Here is a 16,498-nt window from a genome sequence, read left to right as displayed (position 1 = left end):
TTTAAGACCTTTCAAAATCCTATATAAGACCTTTTATGAAATTTTAGGAGAATTTTAGACATTTTAAGGCCTTAAATTCAAATGATTGGATTTAAGACATTTTAAGACCCCGCAGATACCCTGCAGAGGGAAAGTGTTAGTAAATGTGAGAAGTAGAGCTGGGCGATGTAGACGATATTCCTATCTTGATATTTTATCATCAAAATAGTGATATATAGTATAAATCTCAATATTTCTAACTCAATAGTCTTAGTAGAAATACAATTCTGGGTCAAATTTGTTGATACAAAATGCGAAACAGGCACATTTATTAACGAACAGTTGCACAACATGAGCCACTTTTGTTTTTTTCTTTCAGGGACAGCATGTGTGAATGTGTCCTGCTGTGTCGTTTTTTTAGGGGTAAGTCGGGACGCATTAAGCAATCTGAAAAAAAGTCCTTTAAAAAAATTAAGTAATATAGTAGCAAAAATACATTAAAAGGAGCAAAAATTTGGCGAGAAAAAGTGGTGAAAATAGGTTAAAATATTGCAAAGAAAAACGGTAAAAAATAATCAAAAATGGGCTCAAATTGTTCATGAAATATTCTTATTTTTTTTTAAGGCATCTAGCAACCCCAAATCAGGACAGGCTGTTTGATAAACAGATTAATTGCAAATCTGTGCTATTAAAAGTCCACATTTTATTTTAACACAATAATTAACACCCTGTTAAGCTTAACCACATACTTAATTGCGCTCCTTTCTGTCTGCCTGCCGGCCGAACTAATCTACTAATATTATTTATTTTAGATAAAGGAATGAAAAGTTAAATCCACTCAGAGATGATTACTTTAATGGTGAATAATGTTTACAAGTGCAGAGTGATGGCTCATGCTACCCTGCTGTTCTTTTGCTTGTTTTCAGGGGTCTTCCTGCTCCCTTACTGTTTCTTTGCTGTGCTGTGTGGCGTACCACTCTTTCTGTTGGAAACAGTGATTGGTCAGTACACACAGGAGGGAACCATCACATGCTGGGCTAATGTCAGTCCACTGGCACAAGGTAATAATCACTGCACAGTCGGTTAACGCAAGTTAAATTAAACTCATTCGTACTCGTATTTAAGGGTTTCCCAATCCATTATTGATATCAGATATCGGTCCGTATCATATAGTATCAGAATGTGTCGGTCTGTATCTAAAATCTCAGATATTATACAGGATACATTATTTTTATTGTATTTATAGAGTTTTTTTTCAGGGTTTTTTTTTTTTTTTAATTTATGTTTCATTTATTCAATTCAATTGTGGAATATGCTTATGTTTAAGTTAAACTGGTAGTTATTCTGCACTTAATATACATGTAAATATATATATATATATATATATATATATATATATATATATATATATATATATATTTTAATTGGATGTATTGAGTTGATTTTTCAGATTTTCCTATTTTTTTATTTTATGCAAATACAGAATATTTTTAATGTATAAGGTTCAAATGTATGTAACCCATTGGTTAATAATAAGTGGGTCAGTTTTTTTATCATATACTGTTGCTGACTATTTTTTCTCTGTTTGAGTAAGATCACTTTATCTAACATTCCACACTATCAAATAAATAATACAATTATGCAAGAGTCGTACGGATATCACATCGGATCGATATTGTTATTGGCCAATACTCAAGGCCACAATATCGTATCGATATTGTAAAAGTTAAAAAGTGGTATCACGACAGCCTTACATATAATTGTTCATTCCTTTCAGTAGTTTTTGCTGAATAACCTATTAAATGTGCTCCTTACAACTATATTAAAATATTGTTATTGATTATTAGTAGTTACCACATCTGTCTAACAACACGAAGGTCTTGGGTTCAAGCTTCAGCTGGACTTGGGTTGCATGTTCTCCATGTATCTGTGTGTTTTAGGTCTGAACTAAACTGGAGTGCTTTTTCTCCGCTCTGCCTCCAGGAGCTGGTTATTCTATCATTGTGATCCAGTTGTACTCTCGAGCCTACATCATAATCTTGGCCTGGGCTCTTCTCTACCTCATCTATTGTTTCAGAGACCCTCTGCCCTGGGCCACCTGCAACAATCCCTGGAACACAGGTCTGCATATACTTTATATATTATAGACATTGACGGTAAATACTAATGCCCCTTTCACACCAGATGCGTTGAAAGCGGCAGGTGTACATTCACAATACATGGTGTACGCACTTCTAGGGAGCGTCGGAGGTCCCGCTGTGCGTCCCGCGCCTCCTGTGCGGCGGGTTTTGAAGCTTTTCGCACGGCGGACTCTTTTGACGTGCGTATGGCGCTTCCAATGCGGCTGACGCTGGAGTTGGGATTGTTGAACTTTTGGGGCATATCACGGCGCGTCGACCAATCAGGAGCTTTCCCCAACCGTGACGTATCAGAATCATGACAAGAAAAGAAGAAAAAAAACACTACCCGGAGGCAGATGGACAGGCTCTCTTCTGCTGGAATAGAGCACCTGTAGATGGTGTCCTGGTAGGAGATGCGAGCGCCGATGCAGGTCAACAGGTCGTCAAACTGGGCACGGGAGAGACGAAAGTAGCGCTGAAAGCTACTCTCGTCAAAGCGCAGCTCTGGTGAATCCAGAGACGGCGCCAAGGTGCAAATAAAGCCAAGCCACTCTCTCAATAATGTAGAGCCGATGAACAGGGGGTCGGAGGCGGCGTGTTCAGCAAGGAACTCCAAACTTTATTCTCCATTCATCCACACTTCTCTATAACCCTCTGACATCACAGTGCACACACTGAGTCACACCAAAATACATCTGACCTGAAACACCGCGTTCTCAACATAATAATCTTCCTCAGCACTTCACAGTCACTGGTTGAATTATGAACGTAACTGATCACCACATTATCATCCATTGTATGAACACCACTGGCAACAGAGAAGCCCCTCCCCTCGACGTGCGTCCCGAGCATTTTCAATGCTGGTGACAAGCGTCTGTATTCAATGAGCACAAGCGTCCAACTACGCGCGTGAGGCACGATTTTGTCGTTCGAAACGCGTTTGCTGTGATATCGGATATCGGTCCGATATCAGCCAGAAAACGAATATCGGATTTTATCGGACTGCATTTAAAATCTCCAATATATATTATATTTATTAAATTGTAGAATAATGTAGATATTATGTTGAAGGTTAAAATGTATGTAACTGTCAGGGACCGAGGGTCAAAGTAGGAACACACCAAAGCAATTCAAGTTTACGGCTTTTATTTAGCCAAAAAATAATGTTAACAGAAGGAACAAACTGAACTCCAACTGAACATGACACAACCCAACAGACCTACCAAATGACACACAGCGGGGAACATTTAAGCTGGCTTATCAGACCAAACATGAAGGGGGTGACTAGACAGTCACATTACAGACATAATTAGATACATAAATTGGTAAGTAAATTATCTAAATCTAAATAAGCAAATAAGATTTGGCAAGTAAAATATATTGACAAATAATATTAGCAAATTATGTATAAACTGTAAATAAACTTAAATTGACATTCCAGATCTCCCCTCATGTCCTGCCATGGTTCAGGCCATAGGGGTGGAGCCTGGAAGTTACACCCTGGAGCTGAATGAGTGACAGCTGTCCAGTGTGTGGGCGGGGTCAGCCCTCACAGTAACCAATTGTTAATAAATAAACAGTGACATTTTCATGTTTGATTGAGTTTGTCTGCTCATTTTTTATTACAGGACAATAAACTATAACACTATATGAAGTATTTGTATTTTTGTCTTGAAACAACAGTTTCTTTAAATACTGTGGACAACAACAGACTTAAAAACATCTCTTACTCTAATGTTTTTGACAGACAGATGTATAGACATCAGCTCTCTGAACCAGTCTGCATGGCTCAGTGGGAATCTGACACTTAACCGGACATCTGGACATCTCCCCGAGTCATCAGTCTCTGAGTTCTGGGAGTGAGTCTGTCCTTTCACAATAAATGTCCACATGGGGCCTGAGTTATCTAACATGAATGTGTGACATATTATGTCGATCTCTTACCAGTCACATCACATTCTGTATTGGGTAATGTTAGAGGAATCATAAGAGTGAAGAACATTGAAATCTTCTATATATGGATTAATGCTTCCTATTGTTTGGTGTCCCACATTCAGGAGAAAGCTGCTTTCCATGTCTGCTGGGATTGAAGATGTTGGTACAGTACAGTGGGAGCAGCTGTTGTGCCTCCTGGTCTGCTGGGTCACCTGTTACTTCAGCATCTGGAAAGGAGTTCACTACACAGGAAAGGTGGACAATCATTAAAGTGTTAGAATTTAACCAAGATGAGTCTGTGAATTACATGTTCTTAAAATGGGCACACCAAGACAAAGAAGCAACCCACAAAAAACCTTTTCAAAACATGACAATGTAATAGCAAATTCTTCATTACTTATTGTGACAATAGTTCTATTTCTAAGTGCTGTTATAAAATAAAACCCTCTGGGAAACACTTAACCCTAACCCTTCGTTACCCTAACCCCTAATCCTACCTAAACTCACTAGATCCCTCCAACTAACCCAAAGAATGCCAACATAGCTCCAAAGTGGTCATAATTTAGCAAACTACACTTAGAGGTCCCATGTTATTGTACACCCATCTCTATTTGTTCTAAGAACCCCAAAAACACAGTATTTAAAGTTTATTTTCCCAATCTCACCTGTTCTCCAGAGTTTTAGTCTCTGAAAAGTCACTTTCTGAGCAACTCTACACAAACAGGCTGATTTGCGACTTATACATATTCATGAGTGGGCGTGTCTATAGACGGTACACTGACTTTCCTGCAGGCCTCGCTCTGTTACGAGGGAGATCAGTAATCACCAAAGCAAATACATTTTTGCTATTCACTCACAGTTGTGATTGTTTTTGCCAAAAAACTGCACATTACAGTAAAACACATGGCATTTTTAAGCTGCTGTTGAGTGTTTTTCCATCTCCCCTCTCCTCACGGTGCCGTAGGGCCAGAGGACGGCCCGCCCTCCTCCCACCCACTCTGTAGCCGAGCTCATGATGCTTTATAAACACGAGACTGAACATGGGGGCTGAGCGTTGGCCGGTACATAGCGGCAGAAGCAGAAACAACAACATCATTCGATGTGCAGCGGTGATAGAGTGTGGAAGCACTGCGTGAAGATGCTGAAATGCTCACCTTTGTGGGTGTGTCTGTTTGCTTGTCAATCACGGCAGAGAGCTTCCTGGAGGCGCGGCTTCTCCAGCTCAGTGCCGCGTCAAATTTGTCATCAAAGTGGGAACGTGTCATCAAATTGGAGCGAGGTGTTGCAGTAAGAAAGGAGCAAATCACCCTCTAACTAAGGATTGAGGGAATCAATGAAATAAACACTTTGGGCATGTGTATGAAGCCCTAATAGCACTTTGATGATGTTTAAAGCACAGAAAAGTTGATTTAGCGTAACATTGGGCCCTTTAATGACAGCCTTCATGACACCTCACTCAAGCTGATAATAACAGCGTAATGTGAGCCTTATGTATAAAACTTCAAGTAAAGTGTTACCAAGCTCTGTTATGAATCAAAGTTTAATTTTAAATAAACTGAAAATAGATTTAGATCAATACATTTGTCAAATTTTCACTGATTCACAAACACTACACTACGGTTAACTAAACTACAACGTGTGTTTGTTTCGTGGTAACTTTCAATAGTCTGGATTTTTAGGTGGTGTACTTCACTGCTGTGTTTCCCTACGTGATGCTGCTCATTCTGCTGATCAGAGGGCTAACTCTGCCAGGAGCCTGGCAGGGCATGGTTTTCTACCTGTATCCAGATCCATCTCGTCTGGCTGACCTTCAGGTGGAGTACCCCAGTATCATTTGAGATAAGCTATGTGAAACGTTGTCTATCTCACACATGTAAGCAATCCATTTAACGGTGTTTTAGATTTGGAATCAATTATTTTTTGCAAAAGGAAGTAACCTGTGGGTAAACAAGCTGCTGCTGTGGCTGATCATTTCTCTTCCTCATCTCTCAGGTGTGGATGGATGCTTGTTCCCAGGTGCTTTTTTCATACGGCGTTTCGTCAGGAAGCATCATCACACTGGGCAGCTACAATAAAGTCAAAAACAACTGTTACAGGTACTGTACACCTGATGATCTGCAGTCTTTAGGTCAGGTCAGTACATGATTCAGGTTTACTAATCGGTTTAAACCACTGCGTGAGGTAAGGTTCATTACTAGTGATGAGCAGTGTTGGGGGAAACTAGTCATTTTTGTAATATATTATCATTATAGGTAAATATAACTAATGGGGAACAAAAAAATGAGCTTTCTGCTCCTGAAACAGCAGAAGTATTTGAAACAAAACTTAGACCGATGTTATTCGAACACTATCCGTGTAATATAATTAGTGTTCTGGACCAAAAGTAACTCAAAGTAGTGTAACTCAGTTACATAATAAAAAACAGTAGCATTGTATTCCAAATATATTACATTTTTATCCCAGTAACTAGTAGTAATATAAATATATTACAAGTTTAGAGTAACTTACCCAACACTGGTGTTGAGACACTTACTCCTCTGGAGTCAGATGCACACATTTATGAACCCAACTGAAGCCTAAATGCAGAGGCGTTGCAACAGGGTAGGCAACACAGGCAATTGTCTAAGGCCCCGAGCTAAAGGGGGACCCCAAGGGACAGCTGACAGTCATCAAAACGCTACAGCGCATCAAAAATCCCCTGCACGGGGCCCTTTCTGAGTAGTCATTGGCTAGTTGCTAGTAGGGGCCCCGACAGATGGCAGATATCAGTGACACAACTTGAAACCCTTTGGACACATTACAGTTTTAAGTCGGGAACCTCCCTAATGGGGCCCCACTACTACCGGTCCCTGCATCAACTGATGTTGTCAAACACACACTGATAAAATGAAGCGGACATATCCCACAGGGCTCATGAAAAGAAGAAAAAAACAAGAAGAGGATGAAAAGAAAAAACGTGATAGTGGTAAGTGAGAATGTGTAAGATATGTGTGTTACATTATAAAAAAGTTTGTCCCAGTTTGTCCCAGGCACTTTGTCCCAAACTCCCAGTCATCCACCCAGCACCAGAAAAGCTAACTGCACATTTAAGTCTGTGTAAAGTGAATTCAGCCATTTACTTCTAAACACATTCATAAAGTGTGTTTATATGTATTTATTACTCATTCAAATTTGACAGTGTGGTTAACAACAAACTTCTGTGGCATGACAAACTTAGAACATACATTTATTCTTACTTTATACCAATTTTAACAGCTTTATGTGAAAAAATAGTCCAGCTTTGCTTACACATAAGTCTTGTTGCCAATGGCTGTGTACATACTGTACATTCATAGACACGATAAGTTAGTCCTTTGCTGCCAATGATATTTTCTCCCAGAAAAAAGTGTTTGTTGTCAAATGGTAAAACTGATACATTCATAAATGTTGTGCTATAACCTAAATGTTAAATTAAATAAAATGTTACTGCAAATGAATGTTCATTAATTATTCCATACATATCTCAAATGTTTAGTGTTTGTGTAACATGCACATTTATTTACTTTACTTTATGCAAGCCAACCAAATACATTGTGCTCTTTTTTTTTCTTCCTTGAGGTGCTTTGTTGAAGTGTTTTGGACCACCACAACAATATCAGCAGCACCAACAGCAGACCTCTCTACATAAAAGTAGGAACTTATTTAGTTTAAGTTTAAAATATATCGTGGGAGTTATCTGATTTAATATGACCATACAAATATTTGTCTTAAACAATTGCTTCTTATACTATTTTCTTTCTAGCAATATCAACCTCAGATCATGAGGGGGGTCTTGAAGAAGAAGAAGAGTAGGACATGATGGCACCTTCATGCAGCAGCAGCATGGCAGCACAGCATTCCATCACCACCTCCATGACACCACATCACCAGAACAGAAGCTACTCAAATAATAGCTAATCAAATAATATCAGATGACAGCTATAAAAAGGAGAATCGATTCAAATCGACCTTCTACAAGCAAAATAGGAATCGTTTTCTCAAAAAATCAGTTTTTTTGTGGGAACAAATGACAAATCAACATGATTTTGTAAAAAGTAATGATTTATTTTTCCAATGTAGTAAAACATGAAACACTTAATTTCTCCTAATTTACGCAATTGTTTCACTCTCAATACATCCTTTCATCCATCCATTTTCTGACCCGCTTGTTCCAGTTTTCAGGGTCGCAGGGGTCTGCTGGTGCCTATCCAACTCTCAATGGGCATTAGGCAGGGGTAGAGCGCCAGTCCATCGCAGGGCAACACACAGACACACCACCACTCACACTAATTTAGAGACTCCAATAAACCTAACTCACTTTTTTGGATTGTGGGAGGAGGCCGGAGTACCCGGAGGAAACCCACGTAGCATGGGAACATGCAAATTCTATCTCCTGACATGTTTCGATTGTCGACTGCCAGTTTTCCTCAGAAGTGATATGCCCTGATGTGTCCCTACAAGTTCTCTCATAAAAAGCTCAGGAGCTCATTAGTGACTAGCGCTCCTGATGGCCTCTCACATGGTTCATGCTGCTGGCCAAGTGAGAGACGGATTTAGAAAAAATTAGACAGAACTTTAATGGCATGTCATATGGCATGGCATAAAACTGGGGTATTCAACTCTAGTCCTCAAGGGATTCCTGAGACTTTTAGATGTGTCCCTGCTCCAACACACCTGAATCAAATGAATAGCTCGTTATCATGTATCTGCAGGTTTCAACCAGGTGTTTTGGAGCAGAAAAACATTTAAAGTCTCAGGAATCTGGCCCTCAAGGACTGGAGTTGAATACCCCTGGTTTAAATCATGTTGCTTGAGAAAAGGAAACTGGGACGTCTTTTGAACACCATGAATGCTAATGTTAGTGTGGAAGCTGTTATACAAGCTGCTGCGATGCCAACACGGTGTGAAAATACAGTTTGTCCACAAAAGCCTCCTGTCTTCTCCCCATCAGCAGAACTGATCCCAGTCTGTAGCTCCAATGGTTCAACCGAAAGAACATCCGTTTCTGCATCTTCACCTTCTTCTAAAATGGTTTGGTCTTTTCTCCTTCCAGTCCATTAATTTCCTGGTGAGGTTTCACCAACTCGTTATCAGGGTTCTTCATGGCGTTTTCAGGACAAAAGGGATTGGTGTGTTCCTTCATTCCAGTCTGAAGATCACTCAATTTGTCCTTAAGACTTTTAATCTCCAAATCCTTTTCACACATGTGACTTTCCATTTCACCCATCTGAGCTACAAATGAATTGTACTGTTGGATTAAAACATCATTATCCTTTAGTAGCTGATCAGTTCGTCAATAAAGGATTTCATTGGTGAAGCTCATCATGCTTTGATCCCAACTGCTACCTATTGAACCAATGCAGATTTTCATTTCTCCAATTCTAACTTCTTTATTTTCGAGCAATATTTGAATGACTTTTCTTTGGTTTTCTCCAATGTTTCCCCAAAGATTATTTAATACAATCTTGTGACTTGGAATCTCAAAATCCCTCTCATTTTTTATTTCCTCCATCCAAGCAGCAAGTGAATTGTTTTGTTGGATTAAAACGTTTTTTATATTATAGCTGCTGAGTTTTCACATCATATCTTTCACTCATGGATGTGTGTATTTTCTGTCCTTTTCGTGGAGCTGGACCTGTGATTCTGCATTTTGTTTCGATGCATATTTTAGTTCCTTTCTTCCCTTCAAGCTCCAATTTCAAATCTTTAATTTTCTGGCAATATTTCAGAGACTCCTCTTTGGTTTTCTCAGATTTCTCCAAAAAATCATCCAATACAATCTTGAGATTTTAAATACAAGAATCCTTTTCATTGTTCATTTCCTCTATCCTTTTTCAAAAGGTTCATTGTTTTGTTGATTAAAACTAAATAATTTTCACTCGTAGAGCGCAGCTTTCTTTGCAATGATTTGATCTGTTCCTGATGTTCGGAATTTTGTTCCAATGCTGATTTTAATTCCTCTTCTTTTTCTTCAAGCTCTAACTCAAATTCTTTCATTTTCTGGCAATAATTAAGAGACTGTTCTTTCAATTTCTCCATTTCACTCAGACGAATATTTAATTCAGTCTTGTGACTTTGAATCTCAGAATCTTTTTCATGTATTTGATCTCTCATTTTCTCAATTTGAGGAACAAATGATTTGTTTTGTTCAGTTAAAAAATTATTTTCCTTTTGCAGCTCCTGAATGTTTGAGGAGTTTGTCAGCGAGGAGGTATAGATGATTTTTGCTGTTTCGAGCTCATACTGAGATTTTGCATTTTCTTCCCATGCTGATTTTAGTTCCTCTTTTTGTCCTTCAAGCTCCGATTCCAAATCTTCAATTCTCTGGCAATGTTCCAGAGACTCTTCTTTGTTTTTCTCCACTTCATTCTGAAGATCATGAAATCTATTCTTGTGAGATTGAATCTCAAAATCATTTTCATCTTTAGTTTTGTCTATCTGAGCAACAAGTGATTTGTTTTGTTCAACTAAAACATTATTTTTCTCTTGTAGCTCCTGAATGTCTGAGAAACAGATTTTCAGCGTGGAGGCAAACAATATTTTAGCTGTTTCGCGCTCATACTGAGATTTTGCATTTTCTTCCCATGCTGATTTTAGTTCCTCTTTTTGTCCTTCAAGCTCCGATTCCAAATCTTCAATTCTCTGGCAATGTTCCAGAGACTCTTCTTTGTTTTTCTCCACTTCATTCTGAAGATCATGAAATCTATTCTTGTGAGTTTGAATCTCAAAATCATTTTCATCTTTAGTTTTGTCTATCTGAGCAACAAGTGATTTGTTATGTTCAACTAAAACATCATTTTTCTCTTGTAGCTCCTGAATGTCTGAGAAACAGATTTTCAGCGTGGAGGCAAACAATATTTTTGCTGTTTCGCGCTCATACTGAGATTTTGCATTTTCTTCCCATGCTGATTTTAGTTCCTCTTTTTGTCCTTCAAGCTCTGATTCCAAATCTTCAATTCTCTGGCAATGTTCCAGAGACTCTTCTTTGTTTTTCTCCACTTCATTCTGAAGATCATGAAATCTATTCTTGTGAGTTTGAATCTCAAAATCATTTTCATCTTTAGTTTTGTCTATCTGAGCAACAAGTGATTTGTTTTGTTCAACTAAAACATTATTTTTCTCTTCTAGCTCCTGAATGTCTGAGAAACAGATTTTCAGCGTGGAGGCAAAAAATCTTTTTGCTGTTTCGCGCTCATACTGAGATTTTGCATTTTCTTCCCATGCTGATTTTAGTTCCTCTTTTTTTCCTCCAAGCTCCGATTCCAAATCTTCAATTCTCTGGCAATGTTCCAGAGACTCTTCTTTGTTTTTCTCCACTTCATTCTGAAGATCATGAAATCTATTCTTGTGAGTTTGAATCTCAAAATCATTTTCATCTTTAGTTTTGTCCATCTGAGCAACAAGTGATTTGTTATGTTCAACTAAAACATTATTTTTCTCTTGTAGCTCCTGAATGTCTGAGAAACAGATTTTCAGCGTGGAGGCAAAAAATCTTTTTGCTGTTTCGCGCTCATACTGAGATTTTGCATTTTCTTCCCATGCTGATTTTAGTTCCTCTTTTTTTCCTCCAAGCTCCGATTCCAAATCTTCAATTCTCTGGCAATGTTCCAGAGACTCTTCTTTGTTTTTCTCCACTTCATTCTGAAGATCATGAAATCTATTCTTGTGAGTTTGAATCTCAAAATCATTTTCATCTTTAGTTTTGTCCATCTGAGCAACAAGTGATTTGTTATGTTCAACTAAAACATTATTTTTCTCTTGTAGCTCCTGAATGTCTGAGAAACAGATTTTCAGCGTGGAGGCAAAAAATCTTTTTGCTGTTTCGCGCTCATACTGAGATTTTGCATTTTCTTCCCATGCTGATTTTAGTTCCTCTTTTTTTCCTCCAAGCTCCGATTCCAAATCTTCAATTCTCTGGCAATGTTCCAGAGACTCTTCTTTGTTTTTCTCCACTTCATTCTGAAGATCATGAAATCTATTCTTGTGAGTTTGAATCTCAAAATCATTTTCATCTTTAGTTTTGTCCATCTGAGCAACAAGTGATTTGTTTTGTTCAACTAAAACATTATTTTTCTCTTGTAGCTCCTGAATGTCTGAGAAACAGATTTTCAGCGTGGAGGCAAAAAATCTTTTTGCTGTTTCGCGCTCATACTGAGATTTTGCATTTTCTTCCCATGCTGATTTTAGTTCCTCTTTTTTTCCTCCAAGCTCTGATTCCAAATCTTCAATTCTCTGGCAATGTTCCAGAGACTCTTCTTTGTTTTTCTCCACTTCATTCTGAAGATCATGAAATCTATTCTTGTGAGTTTGAATCTCAAAATCATTTTCATCTTTAGTTTTGTCCATCTGAGCAACAAGTGATTTGTTATGTTCAACTAAAACATTATTTTTCTCTTCTAGCTCCTGAATGTCTGAGAAACAGATTTTCAGCGTGGAGGCAAAAAATCTTTTTGCTGTTTCGCGCTCATACTGAGATTTTGCAATTTCTTCCCATGCTGATTTTAGTTCCTCTTTTTGTCCTCCAAGCTCCGATTCCAAATCTTCAATTCTCTGGCAATGTTCCAGAGACTCTTCTTTGTTTTTCTCCACTTCATTCTGAAGATCATTTAATCTATTCTTGTGAGTTTGAATCTCAAAATCCTTCTCATCTTTCATTTTGTCCATCCGAGCAACAAGTGAATTGTTTTGCTCTTCACGTTCAAACTCCAAAACTTGTATACGCTCCTGAAGTTTTAAGTTCACGTCTTTAAGTCTTTTTTCTTCTGTAGCTTGTGTTAACAGGCTGATTTTTGCAACACCCAACTGTTCTTGGAGATGCAACAATTCTTTGCTGAGATTCTGATAATCATTTTCCAGCTTTGTCCTTTTTTGTCCATCTTTGTATTCTGAAGTGAGCTTCTCCCTCTTCTCATGCTGGATACTGTCATCCTGTTCTTCATATTGGGCTTGTAAAGCACATCCCTTTTTCAAAGACAGTTTAAGACTTATTTTGGACCTAATCCTCTCAACAATTTCCCGTGTTCGAGGGTTCACCTCACCGCGATAGGTCTCAGTTCCACTAGAAGTCACAGTTTGTTCTTTGGTTGGATCCATCTCTGTCGTTGTAGAAAATAGTAGCCGATTGTAAGTTTAATGACCTGTGTTGAGTAAAGTGTCTCTTCCTGATCTCTATTGCCAATGTACTTCTTCTTCTTATTATTTTGTGTAGTTTTACGGCAGTTGGCAACCAAGGCAAGGAGCGTTACCGTCCAAAATGCCGATGTATCTGAAGGGTGCAGCTTTTCAGTAAACTCAGATAAAAGGCAAAGGCGCACTACTTTTTTCTAAAGCTTAAGGTGCTGTGATGTCATCCTGGTGACGTCATCAAGCTAGGTAAAAGTAACAGATTACAAGTTCTTGCGTTACTGTAATTGAGTTGCTTGTAATTGAGACCACCTGGTCTGCAGTTCCCACTTAGTGGATGCAGTGGCGTGGCTCATTGACGTAAGGCTGCAGCAAATTGTGCGGTGCGAGTTTTTCCGGCACCTGCTGGAAGTCCTGCAGTGCTCCAAAAGTGAGCATAGTTTCCGCCTCCTTCTCCGATCACTGGTACACACGGATGCTCATTTAACGTAGTATGTATGTGGCGGCCTCTCTGCTCCTGTCTGGCTCGGCACAAGTTTATCATCATCTCCGAGGTAGGCTTGCTTGTTCTCTGGCGGCTGCTCCCGTGATAAATTAAGTTTTGAGTTACATTATACATCTTTTCACGTGACGTCAACACTTGACTTAGCAATGCGCTCCACCTTTTTAAAAGTGGTAAACATTTGCCTGACAACCGCTATTTACCGCTGATATCACGGTGGAGATTTTGCAGTCTGACAGATTTTTATCGTATAATGCCCAAATCCTGCGTAGTATTTGGCTGTCATAACCACGCCTGGCTGAAGGAAATGATGACCTTTTACAGAATGCCAACAGAAAAAGGCCAGAAGCAAAAATTCTGGATCCAAGCACTGAGGCGTACAAACGTAGATCGAACTAAATGGAGCCCAAAATCAAAGCGGTCATAAGTTTGCAGTAGACATTTCGTTAATGGTAGGTTGTGTATTTTGGGGATCTAATTTCTTCCTGACTGATTTTATGACATTGATTATGAATTAGCCTACATTTAAATTGTAATTTATACAATAATGACTGAAATGTTTATGGTTAGTATGTCTAACTTGAAGACAAGCAATGTGAAATGAACAAATATGCAATGCGTCGATTTGTATATGAACTGCAAGTATATTAAAATAAACAAATGTGCATCATATACCCATTTATGTTTGAATTTAGACTGTATTATATTATTAGCGGCGCTAACCTAGCATACCCACATTGTGTAATGAGCCAATTATCATGATGACACAGGCCTATATAGACACAAAAACACATACATAAATCTACCTTAAAGAAAATGTATACATCCAAGCTTTTGTAAGTCCTCATCTTCTCCATTGTGTAGACGTCAGTACTCGTAAATAGCAGGCCACTGGAGATCTGGCCTTGTTGTCGGGTCATTTTTCCATGAACCTTGAGGTGTTTGGTACGGACAATATTCCAAACCAACCAGATGTAACTTCCCTTTTTATCGCTACTTGGCCTTTGGCTCTAATCTGCTGAAATATTCGTACAACATTGTAAAACCTTCATGTTGTCTGCGGTAAATAGTGTAAATAGCTGTTATCAGGTAAATGTAAACCCCTCTTAAAATGGCGGAGAGCATTGCTAACGCAAATGTCCCGGATGATGATGTCATGATGATGTGGACCTTATGTATGAAATAATGGCCAGAGGTAGTGGGATTTAATTTTAAAGTTTTTGTCTTCAGGTTCAATTAAGCTCTATTAAAACCGTCTGCATCTCCCATCAGACCTGCTGTTTTGCTTTGCCATATTGGTGCTGCTGGAGTTGAATCATTCCAGCCCTAGGACTCTATTATATCCAGCTCCACGAGATCGGCTGTTTTTAATACATTTGTATTTATGGTGGTTTTAACCCACTTTTGGTTCTGTTTTTTTTTAATGTTGTGGTGTGTTTTGTTTTATGCCCAGTCTTCACTGTCAGTCTGTCCAGGGATCAGCCCACGTCACCTTGCTGAGAGGCTGGGTTGTTCCCTCCAGTGTGCAACAGGCTAAGTTTTTTGTTGTTGTCATTGTCCGTGTCTTCATTGTATGGTTGTTTATAGTTTAGTGCTCAGTCTGTCTAGTTAATTGGATTATTGGTTTCTTGATTTTTGCTAATTTCTCTAGTCAGGGCGAAATTAATCATTCAAGTATATTATTCATAATTAATGTGACTATTGATTATATGTCTTATTCATAATATGTCTATGTGATTCTTCTCTTGAGCTTTTCTACTTCTAACTTGGAGGGGGTAGACACTGGCTTACATTCTTTCAGCCTACACATACAGATAAGACACCAGATGTTCTCTCAGGAGACACACACACACACCTTGATGCCAGGCGCCAAAGTCTCCAACATCTCCTCACCCAGCCAGGTCACCCTGACCCCCCACCTCCTTTCTTTCTTTCTCTATCAGGGTGTGGCTTGTTTCTTATGTGCAACGGTTTTTGAAACTTTTCCCTTAGTTGCCTGCCGCTTCTCTCGTGCACAGGACTGGGCCCACTTTTGTATTCTTAATTTAGTTTAGAATAAATCGTTTTTTTAATAATTCACCACGTTTCTTGACTGGACCTCATTATTTCAACACAGAGCACTAACTACTGGTTTAAATGAGGACAACTGCAAATTTTCTGTGACAAAATGGCGTCACAAACAGGATCCTTCTTCCGTGTCATGTGGCGTCTGCCTGGCTTGTACAGGGGTCGCGGGTGTGCGTTTGAGCTATACGCCAGTAATTCATGTAACGGGTACCCCCGTACTACCCCGCGCTAGACGGCCTCACGACCGGAGACTGGAATACGGACCTCCGGTTTGTCCTCAAGTACCATTTCCATATTTAATGTCTCTGAAAATCTCTGAGCCTCTCCCGGACGTATTCCGTGCAATCTTTGTCTCTTTATCAAAGACAAAATACTTTGTTCAAGTATTGCCTTCTTTAATGCCGTATATAACTTTTGCTTGTAAGAGTCTCTGTTGTTTAAGAGAATAAAGCAGAGCCTCTTTTAGCTCAGTGTTAGCCGTCTCATTTTCATCCAATTGCTGCTCTGTTTCAGTTAGCCTCATACCGTGGTTACGAACGTCTCCAGAGATACTCTGAAGCTTTTGATTTATCGCCGTCTTGTAACTGTTGAATTCCTGTTTAATATCATTCCTGAAGTCGTTCTTAAAGTCGGTCAAATCTTGCTTAAAGGCACACTATGTAACTTTGGCCACTAGGGGCGCTAGACCTGTAACTTTCACGTCAAGCGTCCCTAGTGACCACAAGCGCCGCAGCAATGTTGCACAAATCAACAA

At 39.0% G+C, this 16,498-nt stretch overlaps 2 protein-coding genes across 2 annotated transcripts in view; one reads left to right on the top strand and one right to left on the bottom strand.

The window, feature by feature from the left end:
* Positions 1 to 16,498, top strand: part of LOC114468860 (sodium- and chloride-dependent GABA transporter 3-like) — a 33,992-nt gene that overhangs the window by 6,020 nt on the left and 11,474 nt on the right. Inside the window, exons 2-7 of the mRNA XM_028455984.1 lie at positions 906 to 1,040; positions 1,963 to 2,100; positions 3,847 to 3,958; positions 4,157 to 4,289; positions 5,714 to 5,848; positions 6,027 to 6,130. Of these exons, the coding sequence (XP_028311785.1) occupies positions 906 to 1,040; positions 1,963 to 2,100; positions 3,847 to 3,958; positions 4,157 to 4,289; positions 5,714 to 5,848; positions 6,027 to 6,130 (757 nt within the window). The remainder of the gene's footprint in view (positions 1 to 905; positions 1,041 to 1,962; positions 2,101 to 3,846; positions 3,959 to 4,156; positions 4,290 to 5,713; positions 5,849 to 6,026; positions 6,131 to 16,498) is intronic.
* On the bottom strand, positions 8,367 to 13,341 carry LOC114468854 (myosin-9-like). The gene has a single exon (XM_028455976.1). It carries the CDS (start codon positions 13,143 to 13,145, stop codon positions 9,861 to 9,863), a length of 3,285 nt encoding a protein of 1,094 aa, XP_028311777.1. The 5' UTR covers positions 13,146 to 13,341; the 3' UTR covers positions 8,367 to 9,860.

This window comes from Gouania willdenowi, chromosome 8 (assembly GCF_900634775.1).
Source record: "Gouania willdenowi chromosome 8, fGouWil2.1, whole genome shotgun sequence".
Lineage (NCBI taxonomy): Eukaryota > Metazoa > Chordata > Actinopteri > Blenniiformes > Gobiesocidae > Gouania > Gouania willdenowi.
The sequence above is the reverse complement of the archived record's forward strand: the minus strand, read 5'-3'. Positions and strand labels throughout refer to the sequence as shown.